Genomic DNA, 18,991 nt, shown 5'->3' with positions numbered 1-18,991 from the left:
GACATGTAGCCCTTTCACAGTAAATGAAACTTTGCAATTCAAAATGGTATAATGGTAAATCTAAATTGTTTACGTTTTATAGGCCCACATACAACTACCAATTGCTGTGAATTCTGAAACATTCAATGCGACGGTGAAAGACTTTTTTACAGGGAATACATAAATGTTTTCTAGCAAATAACCGTAACGTTAACTAAATAAAGAGACCGACACTATTCACTTTTTATTACATTGCTTTTTAATACAGTTGGGATTGTAGATATTTAACGACAATAATTTGCTCCACATCCTGATTTAATCCGCGAAACGAATTTTAATAGTCTGCCGTTCAACGAAAATAAACCAATCACACTCGCGTAGGTGGGGCCGCGTTTCGACCAGCGTGCGGGATCACGCAATCAGAGAAGGCGGTGTATGTTTAAAAATGTTTCCCGCCGTCTCCAATAGTTACATGGCTGTCTGCGTAGAAGTCAGAAGTTCCGTTTGCTACCGTAGACTTGCCGTACTTTACCGAAGTGTTCAAGAAGAAAGAGCAGGGAGAAGACGCAAATCTGTAGCCTGCCACAGCATTCCAAGAGTTTCAACGGATCGCCGCCCTATGAAAATACTGTCCGGGAACTAACTAGATAGATAAATAAACAAAACGGCTTTTGTTCAGTCCCTGGCTACCAACCTATGAATGATCAACTCAATGCTGTAAACTAAGGTTAGCTCGAAATAAAGACGACTGGATGCGAGCGAAGGTTTTTTTCACGCCGTTTAAACTTTACTGGGCAGCTAGCTAACGTTAGCTGTCTTGCTACTACTCTAGTCCCTCTCACCATGGCGGAAGGACCGTTTTATGGAGGTTTAAATAACGTTACCAACTTTGCCAACCCAAGAATTAAAAAATCTGTCACTGCCAATATCCCCTCAGCGATGAATTTGCGGAAAAAAGTTCGACTAAGTCAGCCGAGGCGGAATATCCACAATCGGGTGAGGGTTATTACTTTTGCACAGCTATGAAAAGCCACCACCATCAAACGCCACTGTTAGTTAACTTTAGCTAGCTTTTGATGAGCATATGACAAAATATTGAAGAATCATAGCTAGCCAGCCAAGTTTGTGTAACTAATGTTAGCTTGAAACTTACTGTACCTAACTTTCGCTTGCTTTGCATGGGCAAAACTGACGTTCATGCGTTACATATTTGTTGTCAGTTCAACATGCCATTTATTTAGCTAACTTAGGTAGCTGACATTTGAAGAGTTAGCTAGATGGTTATTATGTAGCTAGTTGTGTGCTTGTAAGAGACCTTTAAGTTAGATCGCTAGATCCGTAGATGGATTGCTCTAGCAACCTATGTTTGATAACGTGAAACTAAAACTAAACGGCTAAGGTGAACTGCACCGTTCCTATCAATTTCCAATTTCTTTACATTTGAGAGTCCCGATTGCACGATAGATGGCAAGGTTAGCAGACCTATCTCTTACCGGGTGACAGTATTCAGTAAACCTTGTGTGCAGACCAGTTTCTTGTGCTGCCCACAGGGTATGTATGTAAACAGTTGGACAATAGATTATAATGTTTAAGTATAGATGACAAATTGGCCTAGGTATCTAGCAAGCTACTATCTGTGTTTATCATTATTTATCATCTTTTCGCTATTAGAATGCTCTCAGATGGCTAGCTAGCGAGACAACTGAGACATTTTATAAATAGGCAGCTGGCCAGCAATGTATCGTTGTCGAATAGTATAGTTGCGCATTATTGTTCTTTGCAGGGTTGCAGCTAAGTAAAATGTTGTCAGAAGTTTCAGCTCATTGAATATAATGAAGGGAGGCCCAACATGTCTGACCTGTTAACCTGTCTTAGCTAGTATTACAGGAGCCGTTAATCCTTACAAGCTAATCTGCAGTAAACACTTGTAAGAACATGTTTGCAGTAGACATGATCTGTTGAGGTATAACATTTAAAAATTAGATTTTGAAAAGCTGTCCTTGTTGCTTTCCATTAAAAGAAAAACTTTTAGGGAAGTGACAGAGACTGGTTTGAGGGGACAGGTAGGTCAGTCTTTACCCCTTCCTGTCCCTGAGCTCATGTTTCCTGTGTATTCCTGGCTGTGGTCTGCTACATTTGTCACTTGAATACTATTTGTGATGCCACACAGCAGGGCATCATCTGTCAGGGTTGACAGCACTGGCTTCCTAGTACTTCTACTTGTGGTGTGGCTAATATGCGAAGGATTGCTGTTCGCTTCATATCAGTGGAGGCAGAAAGTTTTAGCCTGATCAGTCTTACATTTTATAGAGTACTATGCTTGTCATTCAAGGTGGTTCTGGAGAAAGTTCTAGGCATCACTACCTCCAGCAGCAGTGGCTTGGCCTGTGACCCCAACACTGGATTGGTGGCCTATCCAGCTGGGTAAGATACCCCTGTTAATAATACTCGATCACCTGTCTGAAACACTGATAAACAAATAGCATTTGTCCCTTAGTAGGAGAAAGGTGCTGAGAATTTGGTGCTGCAGTGTTGTGCGTAGATGGTCATTTAGTATTAGAGAGCAGTAATGTTTGCACTTCTCTGTTAGAGAAAGGTAATTAATCTGTTATTGTGATATGATCTGACTCATAACTGACTGTTGCAATACTAATCTCATCCATTTTCTCTTCATGTTTCAGGTGTGTTGTGGTTATCCTGCACCCGAAGAAGAACAAACAGAGCCACATACTCAACACCTCCAGGTGAGATTTCACCCCCATGTTAGACTACGTCCTTATAATGAGGAGTGGTGAGTTTGCACATTCAGAGGGCGAGTGGGGTTCTGGTGTTTTTCCCTGTTCACACAGCTGCGTGTTCAGTGTGCATGTGACGTGCTGACACAGATCTGAGACATCAGCTGAAGCTCTTGGCCACACACTTATAAGACCGAACACACACTCTGCTTTAATCTAAAAACCACAGCAGCAACAACAAAATATGTTTAGTGAAAATAGCTGCCCTTTAAGAACTGTATGTATTTCAAGTCATGAGACGGAGAAACATAGACACAAGCTTTGTTGACAGGGAAACCTTGTTTAAATGTACAGTATAAGTGTCGGTGAGCAGCTGAGTACAATTTTCCTAATGCAATACTGAGTGCACCCCTCTCTCATTAAGACCGTCCTATGTTTGTGTTTCCCAGAAAAACTTTCACTGCCTTGGCATTCTCACAGGATGGAAAATACTTGGTCACTGGTGAGGTAAGCACTTGGAAATGTTCATGAGCCAAAAAAAAAAAAACTGTCAGGGAACGCGTGCTTCACTGTATTCATGTAACTATACGAGTGAGTGGTTTCGGGGGGACTTACTGTATGTGTACTGTAGAGGAGAGGCCATTCCTGGTGTTGGTGAACACAGAAACGAGTGATTACAGATGCTATGGTGTAGCTACTGAGTTTGGACCTTGCTTTGCCATCCAGCCCTGTGTTTCTGTTCAGGCTGAGATCTCGTCCCTGTGTGGTATCTAAACTGTTTTCTTTGGCTGCTGCCCCTGTTGTTTGTGCGGTAGTTGCTTTCTGAATTTACTGTCCCGACCCTGATGTGCAGTCCTCGGTGTGCCTCATTTAGAAGCTCTCTCTTTCCACCATTGCCATTGTGCTTTATTAACTATCTATTTGTCTTATTTTAAGCATTGCTAAATGTAAGATTTTGGCTGGAGTCTAAAGTGCTTTGGCTTCAGTTTCCAGTGGTGATCGTGGGAAGTCAGAAATAAAATCTGAAAGGGCATCTTCCATGTCATGAATTCTTTTCGACATCTCACTGTCTCGCTTTGTTCTGGCAGAGTGGTCACATGCCCTGTGTGCGTGTGTGGGATGTGGCTGAAAGGACGCAGGTGGCTGAAGTTCAGTGCCACAAATATGGGGTGGCCTGTGTAGCCTTCTCCACCAACAGCAGCTATATTGTGTCAGTGGGCTACCAGCATGACATGACGGTCAGCGTCTGGGAGTGGAGGGTAAGTGTGAAATACTGCTATGACCAACCATCTTAAGGCTCAACCCATCGAACATCCTACTTATGTCCTTGAGGGCTATACTTTCTCCATGTTTTTATACCACCTTATACAGTTAGTTTCCTTTTGGGATTAATAAAGTACTGTCTTATCTTTAAAAGAAGACTCCAGATAATATTAGAACTTGCTTTGTCTTTGCATTAACCTACCTTGTACTTGTGAATATTATGCTGAAATGACCAGTCTTGAATCTACAAACTTCTTTCTCAGTAGTGGCAAATCTACTCAGTACTGTCCTTTCTAGCGGTGAAGTGGGAGGCCATCAATTTTGTCTAAAGAGGAATGGATCTAACGCTATAAAATTATTTTATAGTTGCCTTTTTATCGTTTCCTTGTTGGAAAGGTTTAAATGTGAAGCCTACTAACCATGCTGCTCTGCAGCCCCTGAGGACTAAAGCTGAGCTGAGGATCTGTACAGCAGAATAATAAATAGACTTGCCTGAAACTTTGTGGTGTTATTTATGTAAGAAAATCAGTTTATTATGTTAGTGCATCAGTGTTTCCCTGTGTTCAGTGTCACAAGACTTGACTTGAACTATCACTTTTTTCGAATGTCTTACATTTCCTGACCCCTCTCTCTCTCTTTCATTTATACAGAAAGGGACTGTTATTGCCTCCAATAAAGTGTCCAGTAGAGTGCTGTCTGTGTCCTTCTCGGAGGACAACAGCTACTTTGTCACAGCGGGGAATAGACACATCAAGTTCTGGTACCTGGATGCGTCAAAGGAGCGACGGGTTAGTGAGATAAACAGACCCTCCACCATTAATGCACAGGAATTATGAAGACAGACATACTGCTAGTTCAGCATAACAGATCAAAACTGTCTTGTTAATCTTCTTTTTTTATTCCTCCCTCAGGTGAACAGCACGGTGCCTCTGATTGGCCGTTCAGGGTTGCTGGGTGAACAGAGAAACAGCATGTTTTGTGATTTAGCATGTGGTTTGGGCAACATGGCGGGCAACACTTACTGTATCACCAGCTCTGGACTCCTTTGTCAGTTCAACAGCAGGAGATTGCTGGAGGCCTGGGTCGACCTCAAGGTTAGCATCAGGTTTAAATTGTTTTCAAAATTGTTGTTGAATTTGTCTCAAAGCCACACCTTCTCTTCCGTCTTACTTTGTAAATCTGTGCATTATGATGTTCCTCTTTCATCCCTCATCCTCTGCAGACTTCATCTGCTCGGTGTTTGACTGTGAGCAAGGACTATGTTTTCTGCGGCTGCGCGGCTGGCACCGTCAGGGTTTTCAGTCCTCAGAACCTTCATTACATCACCACACTGCACCGCCCGCACTGTCTGGGGGTGGACATCACACAGGGCATCCAGCCAGGGTGGGTGGAGTCATATTTACACTCAGGACACAGTAGTGGTCCCACTGGGACAGGAAGTAGGTGGATTGTAGATTTTTACATCTCTGTAGTAAAATCACTAAAGCCAATCTAAAACGGTGGAGGCAGTCCTCATTTTTACGATGCAGCGTGTCCCTGGAAACCCTGTGTTAAATCAGGTCGTCAGACATTAAACCGTGTTTTGTAATCAACACAATGTCATACGGGTGGTTTCTAAACATGGTGCTCAAATTGCCAAAAACAATAGTGCCCTTTTCATTGATGTTTTTAATTTCGTACCATCTTCTCTTTGTCTCAGACACCTGTTTTCCACAATGCCAGAGGCAGAGTATCCAGACACAGTTGCCCTGACTTATGACCCTGTGGCAAGATGTCTGACCTGCGTGTACAATGATCATAGTGTGTATGTGTGGGACATCCGTGACATCAGGAATGTGGGGAAGGTCTACTCTGCCCTTTACCATGGTGGCTGTGTCTGGAGTGTGGAGGTGCGTACCACTTTAGCAAAACTCTGTGTACACTGTCATACTACATTAACAGTTAAAAAAAAAAGCCTATCTACTTTTTTGCTTGATTAAATGGTTTGTGTCCCATCTGGGGGGAAAAATGGCACAGGTTTCTGTTTAGTTGACGCTGTGAATAATTCCTGTGACCTGCTTAATCCTGATTGTGTCTGCACTGAAATGGTGATATTTCACTTCTGTTTTTTGTGTTTGTGTATGTGTGAACTCCAGACTTACCCAGATGTGGAGGAGCTGTCTAGGCATTGTCTTCCCCCTGGGTCCTTCCTCACTTGTTCCTCTGATAACACGATCCGGCTGTGGCACACTGACCCCCAGCAGACCCAAAGCCCCAGAACCATGTACCATCGCAACCTTTATAGCCATGTAAGATTGAGTGTAGATTTCCAGTCATTGACAAATTATTATTGTAACTATTGTTATTCTATTTAGTGTATTGAGTATCATGATACTCCATAGCAGTGTAAGTATATTATGTTATTGGCCTGTGATGTAATGGCTTCACAAGATCAAATGCACGGTTAAGCATTTGTCCAAACTCTATGTTCTGTTCAATGAGGAGCCTCCAGTGATTTCCCTTTTCTGCTAACTGCTGCAGTAAGGTCATTTCTGCCTCCATACCCAGTGCTCCTAATGCAGAATAAATCCTACTCTATGAGCAACCCAGTGCAAGACTGTATATGTGTAATCCACAGGGAAGTAATGGTTCCAAAGTCCAGGAAAGGGTGTCAGCCAAAGATGGAATTTTCTCAGAAAATCTGAGCTGGCTATTCTGTTTTACACATTTCTGAACATGTTCCAGAACCTTCCAGCCTGGTCTTTCAGAACGTCTTCAAACAATCAGTAGGTTTATCCAAAGACTGAGGCCCTTTGGCTAATTTTACCCATATGTGGATGCTTCGGGTCTTCCATCCTTTGGACCTCCTTTCACTCTTTATCCACTACATGCATTTCAGACATCCTGTGATGCTCATAATATTGGCTGGTTCCTCATGTTTGGTGCATATAGTCATAATGATGCTGAAATACAAAAATAAGCACATTTTTTTCTGTCAGAGCAATTTCCCTGGCTTCTTTTTATCACTAGTTAAAACCTGTCATTCTAATGTTTCATTGACTCGGATATGAAGCAGGGGGTCCATTTATACTACTAGTATAAAAATCCAGTTCAGAAATGATAATGTTGATGATAAACCCGTTCCTGACACTGGGCTGTGGCCACTACTTTTCCATGGTCCTCCTTTTCAAGTGTGTCTTGGACTTAAATATATCTGTGTGATGCATTTGTGTGGCCAACTGCTACTTGAATAAATGTCTCCTTGTTTGAGCAGGACCTGATGAAGATTGTCTATGTGGGGAAAGATACACAGCACCTGCAGTGTGAGGGCGAGCTGGGAGAGGGCAGCAGCTCAGATGCAAAGTCTGGGATCAGAGTCCTGGGTATTAGCCCAGACGGTCAGCACCTGGCTGCTGGAGACCGCAACGGCAACCTGCGGTGAGACCAGTGTAAATGGCCCCTTCAACATGTCCGGCTCAAGATCAGAATATTCAGGAGTTTTTTTTTTTTTTAAGGATAGGGTATTCCTTCTTTTAGCACATTCTCAAGGACTACATGATGGCAAAAGGTTTGACCAGACATCACTCAGAGGAGGAGAGTCAATTGGGTCTTATTTACAACATAGAGGATCATATTCCCATGAATCTTTGTCCATGTCGAACATGGACAAAAAATGGAGATTAGATGGGGAAAAATAAACCACCAGCATCCAACATGTTATTGTTCGAAATTTTATAAAAAGTACATACTATCCATAGAACCCTTGCTGCATGTTTTGGTCAGTTCAACATGTGTTGAACGCGTGGACATGCTTGATTACCCTATTACATAATGAGTAAATGGTCATCTTGATCATTTGCTAATGTGTGTGTCTGTATAGATGGTGCTTGTCTTGGCTAGATGACTTATGTGGGCCCACAAAAGGGACTCTGAGAGCTTGGCTGTTTCTGCTCTGCCCACAGTATCTTCAGTTTGCAGTTCCTTGATGAGATCTTGAAGATAGAGGCCCATGACTCTGAGGTGCTGTGCCTGGAGTTCTCCCCAACTGAAACAGGTAACGGTGGAGTTTCTTTTCCAGCTTTGACTCTGATCACGATGCGCTTTGACTGACCCGCTGCTTATTCTGTAGCTGTGAAAATGAGCGGTGATGTATGTTTTCTGGTTTTGTGCAGGGCTGCACCTGCTGGCCTCGGCCAGTCGCGATCGCCTCATTCACATCTTCAACATCGAGAAGGAGTACGAGCTGGTGCAGACCGTGTACGACCACTCCGCCTCCATCACTGCTATCAAGTTCACGGGTGAGTGAGCTGCTCCTGGTCTGGTAACTGTTACCGCCTGCCCCTGTGAGACAGTGGCTCGGGTTGAGCAAGGCAGTAACTGACCTGTTTGGTGTGCTGTTGTCTGCAGGTGTGGGCCCAGATGTGCGCATGGTTAGCTGTGGTGCCGATAAGAGCATCTACTTCCGCACAGCTGAAAAGGTAGTTCATGTCTCTCATACACACACTGGTCTTGACTTGTATGTGCCTGGAAACGGACTGTGGTCAGTAAGATGAAATGTAATGAAAGACTTAAGCATGCCTAAGTATCCTCAATTGAATAATAGCATGAAATTGGTTTACTGCCAGCATGTCTCCATTTTAATGAGTTTATATCACTGTCAGTAAAGTGGAAGAGATTTCGGTAATTCACATTAGTTTGTTCTGATACTGTGATAAGGGATCGGCCTTGACATTGAACAGCAGCAATGAATTAACGTTTCTGCATCTTTTCCCCAGTCCTCTGAGGGCCTGACTTTCTCTCGCTCCCATCACGTGGTGGAAAAAGCCACACTTTATGATATGGATCTTGATGCCGCACGCAACCATGCTGCCATCGCCTGCCAGGACAGGAATATCAGGTATCAAACCTTATACTTCCAACAGATGTCAGACCCTCCTGTGAGGGTGTGATTATAAAGCCAAATATTAATCTTTTGAAAGCATTGGCCCATTTTGGTCAAGGGAACTGATGCAAATTAGCTTCAGGGAAGATGCAAAAGCATGTATATCTGATGTAGTGCTTGCAGACTGTGACGGTCTTGGAATGGAGACAAAATGGGGCATGCAGCTGGTGGAGAAAGCACTGTGTTAGATGAGAACTGTTGTATGAGGTGTCCCTATGTTCCCTTTAGGGTGTACAACGTGAAGAGTGGGAAGATGAAGAAGTGCTTTAAGGGGTCTGTGAGTGACGATGGCACGCTGCTGAAGGTGAGGAGGGAGTTGAATTGTTAACCATTGATATGCTGGTGGTGACGGGAGGTACTTGTCTTCCCAGAGACTTCAGTGACCTGTGTATTTCAAGAAGTGTGTCAGTGCTTAGAGGGCAGGGTCAAAAACGTTCATATGAAACAGTTCTCTTGTCTTTGCCAGAACCACCTTGCAACAAACACGCCTAAATTGTGAAATGAAAGCTTGCTTAAGGCGGAATCCTTGTATGCATTTTCATATGGTGGCTGCCTTTGGCTTGTGGTCTGTTTGCTAGGATATTATTTATATTGTAGGAGTGGATATGATGTATGTACAAGCCGTGTGCAGTTCTGGCTGGTGTGTAAAATATGTTCTATTTCAGACAGTGTGTGACATAGGCTCTCTGTGTTCACAGGTGCAGATGGACCCCTCGGGCATGTTCCTGGCCACCAGCTGCTCAGACAAGAACATCTGCATCTTTGACTACGAGTCTGGAGAATGTGTGGCCACCCTGTTTGGGCACTCTGGTAAGCTTCTCCAGCCTCACACATGCTTATCCGATTGTGATCTATTATATACAGGTTAAAATGCCCTTTTGCTCCTGCATGGTACACACTGATTACGGTATCTAAGCTATGTCCGAGTTAGATTTAGTCTCATAGTCTTAGTCTCATGTGCCGCTACAGAGCAATAGCAAAATGTCTACTTAATACTATTTTCTATCCAGATGGTACAAGTGTGTTTATAGCTACTGCCCCCCCCCCGTCAGTCCACCTCTGTTCAGACGTCTTTGATTTGGAGTGATCTCCTCTTCTTTTCTTTTGACTTATCCTCCTTTTGCTTCCTCAGAAATTGTGACTGGAATGAGATTTAGCCAGGATTGCCGGCACCTTATTACCGTGTCTGGAGACAGGTACACGCTCACTTTTAACATCAATGGCATGCTGTCAGTTTAATAGTTGGTTGAGCTGTTAATTGATTACAGAACTTTGATTTAAATCTCTACATTTCAGTCTCCTCATTGCTCTTGGAAGTTCTGTTTATGCTTACGTGATGTCAACATATTTCATTCCCATCGAACAAACTTGGGACTCTGTTGCAATTAACTGTTCTAGGCCTACTTTCACAACTTCACACTGCTGCCAATCCGAAGACATTCAAAAGAACAAATGCAAAAAGTCAAAATATAAATAATACATGGCCAGAAAATCAGTTTGGTAAGAAGAATTAATAAGGTGCTGCCACCTAGTGCTTAGAATAGAAAATTGCAATCTCAAGTGTTATTCTGAGTGGTGAAATACACTTCAGAACTGCTTCATACAATTTGATAGATCATTTAATGAATGCAGTTCCATGGATAAACATGTTCATATTTGATATTAAAATGCTAATTTAATACAGACACTTATGGGGTACCACAAGTTGTTCAAAATGTATGAAGTAGTCTGGGTTGCTCTAGGGTGTAAGATTAAACTGAATGTCCCAACCTAAGGGGGGATTTGATGTGTTTTGAAATGAAGCTTGTTTTTTGTAATATTTATGGAAACTGATAATTTAAGCACATATTTTTCATTGCTCATAAACAGGCAAACGTCATGTAACTCTATCTGTTTTTTGTTTGTTTGTGTCCTTTAATATTAATCTTTGTTGTGTATGTTCTCAGCTGTGTGATTGTGTGGAGGCTGGACTCCCAAATGACCAATTCAATGAGAAAGAGGCTGGCTGAAATAAGGCAGAGAGCTGGGCTTCAGGGATTCCCCAGGACCACTGCCAGGAACCTTCCGATCAGGTTCATCTCTGATCAGTGCATCTGTGTATTTATGTCTGAGCCACAACTTGGTGCTGTGATGTGCAGAATGCCAAAAAAGTAATGTGTGTGTGTGTGTGTTGTCTTCTCCAGGAGGCAGACCTATATCTCTGTGCCCCGCCCCATGCTGGCACAGACAGGAGGGGTGCAGGAGGAAGAGGAAGAGGATGCAGTCATGAGTGGAGAAGAGCAGGAAGAGCACCCTAAGACTCCCGCCAGGGATGACTCTGCACAGGGTGAGGGGGTTGGTTTCTTGAATTAAGAGTAAGCGTTGCATTTTTGCTCTGCAGCCTGCCACCATCTGAACACATTTTTTTTTCCCTCCTCTAGAAACGCTTGACCCCATGTTCTTGCAGACCAATGGCAAGCTGCCCATGTGGGCCAGGAGGCTGGTAGGTCTTTCTAGAAATGTCTAGTAGCATATTAACAGATCAAACTGGAAATAATGTTTGAGAGTAAGCAGAGATGTGAGGATTCCTAAGGGGGAATGTTGTTTTCTGAATGTGTCCACACCCCTTTCACACCTGTGAAAAGCCCAGAGCCGTGAATTGAAACCCATAAGTAAAGCAGAAGGAAGGCAAGCAAGACATCAGTTATAGGGTGGGCAGTGACAACAGCTGAATTCCAGAGAACATGTCACACCGAAAAAATATAACTGTAGTATTTGGTGACTGCCAGCATAATAAAACAATTATTTGAAAACCAATCACAAACCACTTCTTAAAGGTGAGGATGCAGAAGATGGGTACACTTATGTTCTATTGTGCTGGAAGTTTCTCTGGACAAGCGTGTCTGCCAAACTATGTAAAGTAATGGGAGAGAACCAGTTAACCTCAGGGGGATTGTTCTGGCATTGATTAGTAGTATGCATATGGTGTGAGTGAGCACTCCTTGCCTTTGTCAGGGTGCAGCAGGGTCTTCTGCCAACCCCATGGAACAGAAGGAGGTTGGCCCGTACCAGCCCCGTGGCCGCTGGGCAGAGCAGTCAGATCCTGAGGCCATCCGCTCTGTCCTGGAGACCCGAAGCTTGCAGCTGCCCCTCTCCCCTAGCCCAAAGAGAAATGAGGAAGGCGAGGATGAGGAAGGGGAGGAAGAGGAGGATGAGTCTTGCTTCCACCCTCAGAGTCTGGACAGTCTCCTGGCAGAGGATGAGGAAGATGAGGAGGAAGAAGACGAAGAAAAGATGGTTAGTGTTTTGGTTTTTATTTTTGCTGCTGGCTACATCTGCAGGATAACTGCATTCAGTTTGTCAGAATGGATAATCAAGATTGATGCAGGGTACTGTTGTTAAGTGATATCATCTAGAAGTCTGTATGTATCTACTATAGGACATAGTATGTCTGTTTACCTTGTGTGTATTCAATCCTGAATTAGCAACGGGAGTCTTGCTGTGTGTGAACAGATCTGAAAGTGAAACTGAGCGCTGATGTCAGGACATTTGTGGGAAAGGGAGGAGGGGGCCACAGAATGATGTCAGTAAAAGGGGAGGGCACAGAGGGGAATTCCCAGCTGCTGCAGTGAAGAAGCTGAGGCAGAGCTGGTCAGCGTGGGGACAAATGGAGGACAGGACAGTGTTGTACTGCAGCTTTGTGAGCACGACCTAATAACTGTATGCCTCTTTTCTTGTATTGGATGTACACAAACTTCCAGATAGGAGGGAGGAAGGATGAGGGAGAAGCTGTGAGCTGCACAGAGAGAGTAAGAATGTGAAAAGTGAGAATGATTAGAGGATGGTAGAGGGCAGTGTCAGATTCCTCCACTTGCACCGGAAGATTTCCTCCTTCTCTTGGTGATCTTTTAGGTATTTTTATCCTGAGGTGATGCAGTACAATCTACGTTAAATGGTTACTGTCGTTGTTGAGGATATTCAGGTGTACTTGCGGCGTCTCACCTTGTTTCGCCCTCATCTGGGTGCTGCAGGGGTTGAGGGGTGCTTTTGTGCCCGGTTTTCCGAGACCAGGCTTCCTGCCGCTGCCGGACGGCGAGGAGCCCTTCCCAGCGGGGCTGAGCTCTCCTGAAACGAGTGACTACGTCCTCTACCCCACCAACAGCACCACGCTCTCAACAGGTGCAGAGGGGTAAGGGCCCGGCCAGAGTCTGCGTGCGAGCGTGCGTAACGGCGAGGTGTGGTCTGTGTTCTCAATTGTGCTCCCTCTGTGTCCACAGCGATTTTGACGTGAAGGAGCTGTGTGAGGCCAGCGCAGTGCCCCAGCGGGAGGGCTGGGTCGAGGAGGAGCTTAGTCCCGACAGTGCCTGCTGTATGGGCTCCACAGAGAGCCAGGCCTCCAACCAGGACCAGCCCCAGGAAGGTGAGAGGCATCCCTACCGCTGCCAGTCCTACAACCTTCATACAGAGTGGGGCACAGGGTACATGGCACATCACCTGTATATGTATCACTTAAATATTTACTTAAATAAAAACATATACCAGCATATGTGAATTGCTGTCACATAGTTAAACATTCAGAATCTTTGAACTACATTGTAGAGTAATTTTAACTATTGCAGTGATGTTTATTCCCGCCATCTCTGTGCTCACTCTTTCATTTATAGACACAGACTCCCTCAGTCAAGTGAGCTCAACGGGCAGCACCGGGTTGGAAGAGGAGGAGGAGGAACCGGAGACGCTTCTGCGCCAGCATTTCGACACGCTGGCGGACTGCCTCGCCAGCACCGGTAATGCGCTGCCCTTCTGGGAGCTTTTCTGTGTGTGAGTCAAACCCCTCCCTCACCGCTGCTGTCCTCCCGTCTGCAGAGAAGTTTGACACAGACCTGCAGGACCTGCAGCCGCCCACCGAGAGCATCTTCCTCAACCCCCGTCTCAGCATCTCCACCCGCTTCCTGTCGCGCTTCCAGGGCCGCATCGCTTCCAAGTCAGTTTCCTGAGGTCACCCGTTCTTCGAGACGACTGGCGTCTCATGAGACGTTACAGTCAGACCTGGTTCTGTCGAGGCGTGTGTTCAGTAGGTGTCCTTGTTTTCCGTCAGGCTGGGTGTCGGGCTGGGCCTTCGTCCTGTGGCATCACTTCCCGCCAGTATATCAGAGGAGGCGATTAGCAGAGTGCCTAGCCTCGCTAAGACTGAGGCACCGCCCAGTGGCCCCCATCCAGTGGTGCAACCCTCAGCATCGCTTCCCCTGAGAGTCTCAGAAGATCCAAGCAGTCGGGCACTCAGCCTTGCCAAGACTGAGGTACGTGCGGCACACATGCAGGAAAAGACACTGTACCCAGTCTGAGTGAATGCGAAAGGATGGTGCACAGCTTTCACTGGTATGTACTGGGTATGCTCAGCTGTCTGTTTGGGTAGTTTTGATCTTGGCCAAATAAAAATGCCAGCATACTTCAGCCTCTTAGCAAACTTGTACTGTCCCGTTAGGGTGAGTAGTTATCCTCCTCACCCACACAACTACTCGGTGTTTGACCATATGAGTTTCTTCACCCTGTTCCTGCAGCCCAGTCAGTATGCACTTTAGGGATGATGGAATAGTCTCACATGATTGATTCCACAGTTGAAAATGGGGTTTCTAAACGTTAACAGAGGGTTTTTGTTCCTTTCAGGTCAGCTCAAAGCCTTCTGATGGTTCTGCCACTCAAGAAGGAGGCAAATACAGTGGTGAGTGCTTTTGTCTTCATCTTGTGTAACTTAAGGTAGTTTAACAGAAAAGTGTAATAATACAGTGTTTGAATAAACTGAAAATTTTGTGTGTACTATGCCTATGTTCACATTTAATTGTTGGCTATCACTATCTGTAACAGTCATCAGTGTCATTGTTGGTTAAAGGGAGAAATTTATTGCCACAAACAAAGATCTGACATAATTTAATAGCATAATAATTGTGATACCTAATTGTGTTTGTATAGCAAATGCAATCCTACTGCAGGTTATTTGCAGACAGAGATGGGGGGAACTTGAACTCTGTTGCATGTAGCATCCACCACCAGTATGTGCCTGAATGGTCACCATGTGTCAGCTGAGATGGGGGGAAAAAAGACCAGGAGATGTTTAACCCATACACCAAGGGAGATTTCTGCTGAGTTGTTCTTTTACATCAGCATATTAAGAGGAAGTTGACAGTGAATGGGTGACAGGCCTTATGTTGGACTCATTTTTGGATAATGCAGCAAAAGCTATGAAGTCTTGTCCACCTGTGCGGAGAAGGTCTGTGGTCTTGACTCGTCGACCTCAGCGGCCCCTGCAGAGTCGTAAAACCATAGCTTCCTTTAAGTTGAAAGGCACTCTGGGAGGTGTGTGTACTGGGGATTGACTGCTGTGTTTCCAGAGCTCAGAAGGTCAAGAGGATTGCATGTGATTGTCACCAGTGGGAAGTTGATTTTGGGCTCAAATTTCCAAAAAAAAAATCTTTCTCACTGAATCTCTGTCTGGGTTTCACCGTCTGGCTTCTTTTTGAATTCAGTTTGATGTTAGTCATTTATGTCATTTTTGATAAGGCCCTCTGCACTTGGTGTTGATTTGGAAGGGGTACTGATAATTTCTCTTATGCTGTCAAAGTTTTCCTTTCTTTTTACAATCCCTTTGGGTTCCTTTTCTGTCAGCTTTGACTTTTTCCCTTTTTTTTTGACAATAATTCAGAAGTCACAGACAAGGCCCAGTCATCACTGTCCAGCTCTCAGAGTGGAGGTCTGATGTCTTCCCAGCGCTGCTCCACTCCCTCCGCCCAAAAACCACCCCTGCCTGGAACTGACAAAGACTCTGCGCCTCCTCAGCCCCACGCCCGCCCTCCTCGACAGAGCTACATGTGTGCCACTGCCAGCTCCCGTGCCAAGATGTCCCGTAGCAGCTCTGTAGGGGAGAACCTGAATGTCTCACAAGCAGACGAGCAGTCCGGCAAGCCCGTCAGCCTGAGGGCTTCCTCCACCCAGGACCTGCATGTAGACCATGAGCACAAAGAGAACCTCCCTCCTCCAGCTAACCCTACCCCCATTGCCTTCGCCAACACAGCCACTTCCTCTTCCGCTTTTCAGGCTCCTGTCAGCCAGACTCCTCCTCCCACTCCTCCGCCGGGCAACCACAGGGCCAGAGCGGCCCTCCACCTCGACCTGCCTGGGCCAGATCGCGCCAAGGTGGCTTCTCCATCCCCCTTGGCGCACAAATCACGACGGCGCACAGTGGGCGTATTCCAGCCCTCTGCTGTCGTAACGCCCACAGAGATGAGGTCTTTGGGGAAAGAAACGAGGAGCTACATTAGCACCATTGAAGAAAGCATCGCACCCAGAGACCCAGTGCGTACCAAGAGCCTGGCCTTGTCCAGTGCCTCCATAACCCAGCAGAGTGAGACTGCCGCTAGTAGTCAGTCCCCAACGGTTGTGCAGGAGGAGTCTGGAATCCAGGAGCCCCTCTCTTCAGTGGAGCAGGAGAGCTTGCCCTCTGGGTGTCTGTCCCCTTTACCTGGAGGAGCTGCTCCAGAACAACCCCTAGTGGAGTGCTCAGCCTCCCTCCATGCAGGTAAATCCACCAATTTAAAAATGTATTCATTTATTTTTGCTTTCTTGGAATGATACTTTTTTTAGTACTTAGTGGCGAATTCTGAGTCTTTGAGCAGTAGTGTAGAGACCTTAAGAGTTGATTGACTACACAGCCCAGTAAAGACTAGATTGACTAGATTACCCATTAAAACAGTTACTAGTCATCATCCTACACGGATATAAGAGGGATAATGTCACTTCTGCTGTATATTTAATATGACTGCATGTGTGTCAACAGATGCTGTGAACGTGCCAGTGAATCTTCAGGCTTGTAAACAGGTTGTAAATGAACTGCAGCACTCAATGAAGAGAGCTGTTAGTTTGTACAGCAAGGTGAGCTATCAAAACAAGGCATGCATGTGTAATTCCTCTGTCTCTTTTTAAGAGTTTTTAGCTTCTGATATTTATGCATAACACCTAAGTGCAGATGGACACTCACAAGTGGACCAGTTGGGTCTTGTGAATGGCAAGGCTTTCAGTATTTTAACCATTAAAGCAGGCAAGCATAGGATTGCATTTTCATACTGTGATCAACAAAACTAGGAGTAAAATGTATGAAATTAAAATTCCCCAGGGCTAGCATTGTACTACATTTGCCAAGGGTGATTAAAAGCTGGTCTTGTTTTTTTTTTGTCACTCTTGGAACCGACAGCTCTCCTCCATGAAAGACAACCCAGAGCAGCAGCTGCAGATGAGGTCCATCCTAACAGATGCCTTCTCAGCAGTTCAAAGCGAGTTGGACAGTGTGTGCCCACAGAGCAGTCGCCCCCCTGGGAAGACTTCCTGCCCATCAGCAGAGGAGTCCCCTGGGCGGCAGCTGAAAGATGAGAGGACGGTGGCTCTGCTGGAGAAGTACTCTGAGATGCTGCTGCGCATTGCAGAAAAGAAGCTGGACTGTAGCTGAGAGCTGACGCCCTCTTTTTCCACCAACTTTGACTTTGTTCTGATTCATTTATTCATCACCTGTTGCTTAGCAGAGGCTCTTGTATTTCTAACACTCTACTCTGTGAATCCTACTTCCGGCACATTAATGGACAACGTATACTGACAAGACATTTCTCATTTATGCCTTATGTTGATGGAATCTGGGAAAATTCAATGACTGACAGTTGAGCAGGTTGCCCTGATTTACACCCCATGATCCTCTGCTCCTGGCGATGGTTTCTGCTTAGGATTCTCACAACGGTCTGTCTCCTGACTCATGACCAATTTTCTTAATTCTTATTTTTTAAAATAATTTATTTCTCGCTTGTTTACAGACTGTATAAATGTGTTTTAAATCTTTGTCTTTTTTTTGTTACTTAATTTATGGCCTTGTTTTATTCTTGGTTGTATCGGTTACTGTACAATTCAGCCAGTTTCTTTGAGGGAGTGATTTTTAGATGGCAGTGGAGCAAGCTACATCCAAAATCTTGTGTATCTAGTCACATACACTTAATTTATAATCAGATATTTAATTAATCAAGGTACACTTTTCATTTTACTCCATTGGAAAAATAACTGTTAGTGCAGAGAGTGTAGTAAATTGACTTCACAGTGGTGGATTGTTTAAACCACCAAGATAGCTTTGTTTTGTAATCTCAATCAGTGCTCACTCATCAGTCCTTGAGGTTTTTTTTATTTGTGTCCCTATAAATCAAGTGCAGTTATATTGATTTGTTGAATATAGCATGATAGTTGTATGTGTGTCAATCAAGCAGTTACAAGTACAGCACCGCTGTTTGTTTCTTATATTCAATGTAATTGTTTCATCTGAGATTAGTCTGTTGTGAGAGGTGCACAGATAAAGATACAAATGTGCTCTGTTTATATGTTTGAGTTATGATGTAAAATGGTTGTCAGTGGGAGATACAGAATACTTTGGGTTTCTGTGTATAAACATGTTGAGTATTCTTCCTCAGTGTTAGGTTTGGAAAATATTACCTGTTTGCACCGTACACTTCAAATAACTGGCTTTCTTTAAAGCTGTTGGTGTAGTCACTCACTCTTTGTGCAGGGTCTTTTGTGTTGCTTTTTTATTTTTATGTTGAATTCATAAATTGTAAATTTTATATTGTAAATACTTTATTTTAGTAATAATTTGCACACGCCTCGCATTACATACCAATGAGTATTGTTTGTACGTTTCAGTGTTATACAGTTTTCTTTGTAATAAATTTTACATATGGCACAAGGTTTTCTTAATTTCAGTTCATTCCAGTTTGCACTAAAGGGTTATTTAAAAATTTTCAGAAGCCTTGATTAAGCACTTCGCATTTACAAGCTATGTTCTAACCTGTCAGACTGTATTACAGGACTGTAGATTTCATATGCTAACAGATGTCAGTATCACTGACCTAATTACCTGAAGCTCAATTCTGCTTGTAACAAATTATTGTAGGGCTAAACAACCACTGATAAACTTACGGATTTTGTTAGGAAATTATTATTTGTATGATTTATTCTGGAGACACCAGTTCCACACTTTTGTACAAGAACTGACTGTTGTGTGTGCTGTGGCTGTGACAGGCTAGTGATTATA

At 44.3% G+C, this 18,991-nt stretch overlaps 1 protein-coding gene across 1 annotated transcript; it reads left to right on the top strand.

Annotated features, from left to right (window-relative positions):
- The first annotated feature begins 510 nt into the window (after positions 1–510).
- Positions 511–17,891, top strand: wdr62 (WD repeat domain 62). The gene is made up of 31 exons (XM_036536989.1): positions 511–975; positions 2,312–2,403; positions 2,661–2,723; positions 3,164–3,221; positions 3,803–3,973; positions 4,628–4,765; positions 4,889–5,071; positions 5,200–5,360; positions 5,677–5,866; positions 6,113–6,265; positions 7,231–7,394; positions 7,919–8,010; positions 8,129–8,254; positions 8,364–8,434; positions 8,732–8,853; positions 9,127–9,202; positions 9,597–9,708; positions 10,031–10,094; positions 10,845–10,970; positions 11,082–11,224; positions 11,319–11,380; positions 11,893–12,174; positions 12,909–13,066; positions 13,155–13,297; positions 13,542–13,664; positions 13,744–13,861; positions 13,976–14,177; positions 14,545–14,599; positions 15,578–16,450; positions 16,709–16,803; positions 17,123–17,891. Exons 1-31 carry the CDS (start codon positions 823–825, stop codon positions 17,372–17,374), a joined length of 4,821 nt encoding a protein of 1,606 aa, XP_036392882.1. The 5' UTR covers positions 511–822; the 3' UTR covers positions 17,375–17,891.
- The last annotated feature ends 1,100 nt before the right edge of the window (positions 17,892–18,991 follow it).

Source organism: Megalops cyprinoides, chromosome 9 (genome assembly GCF_013368585.1).
Source record: "Megalops cyprinoides isolate fMegCyp1 chromosome 9, fMegCyp1.pri, whole genome shotgun sequence".
In the NCBI taxonomy this organism is placed as follows: Eukaryota; Metazoa; Chordata; class Actinopteri; order Elopiformes; family Megalopidae; genus Megalops; species Megalops cyprinoides.
Note: the sequence above shows the minus strand (reverse complement) of the source record. Positions and strands in the feature narration are given on the sequence as shown.

Excerpts from the sequence above, each read along its gene's own strand:
- wdr62 (XM_036536989.1), top strand. The coding sequence starts at position 823 with ATGGCGGAAGGACCGTTTTATGGAGGTTTAAATAACGTTACCAACTTT. Across the intron at positions 976-2,311 it reads GGCGGAATATCCACAATCGG|GTGGTTCTGGAGAAAGTTCT; the intron begins GTGAGGGTTATT and ends TTGTCATTCAAG. Across the intron at positions 13,665-13,743 it reads GGACTGCCTCGCCAGCACCG|AGAAGTTTGACACAGACCTG; the intron begins GTAATGCGCTGC and ends TCCCGTCTGCAG.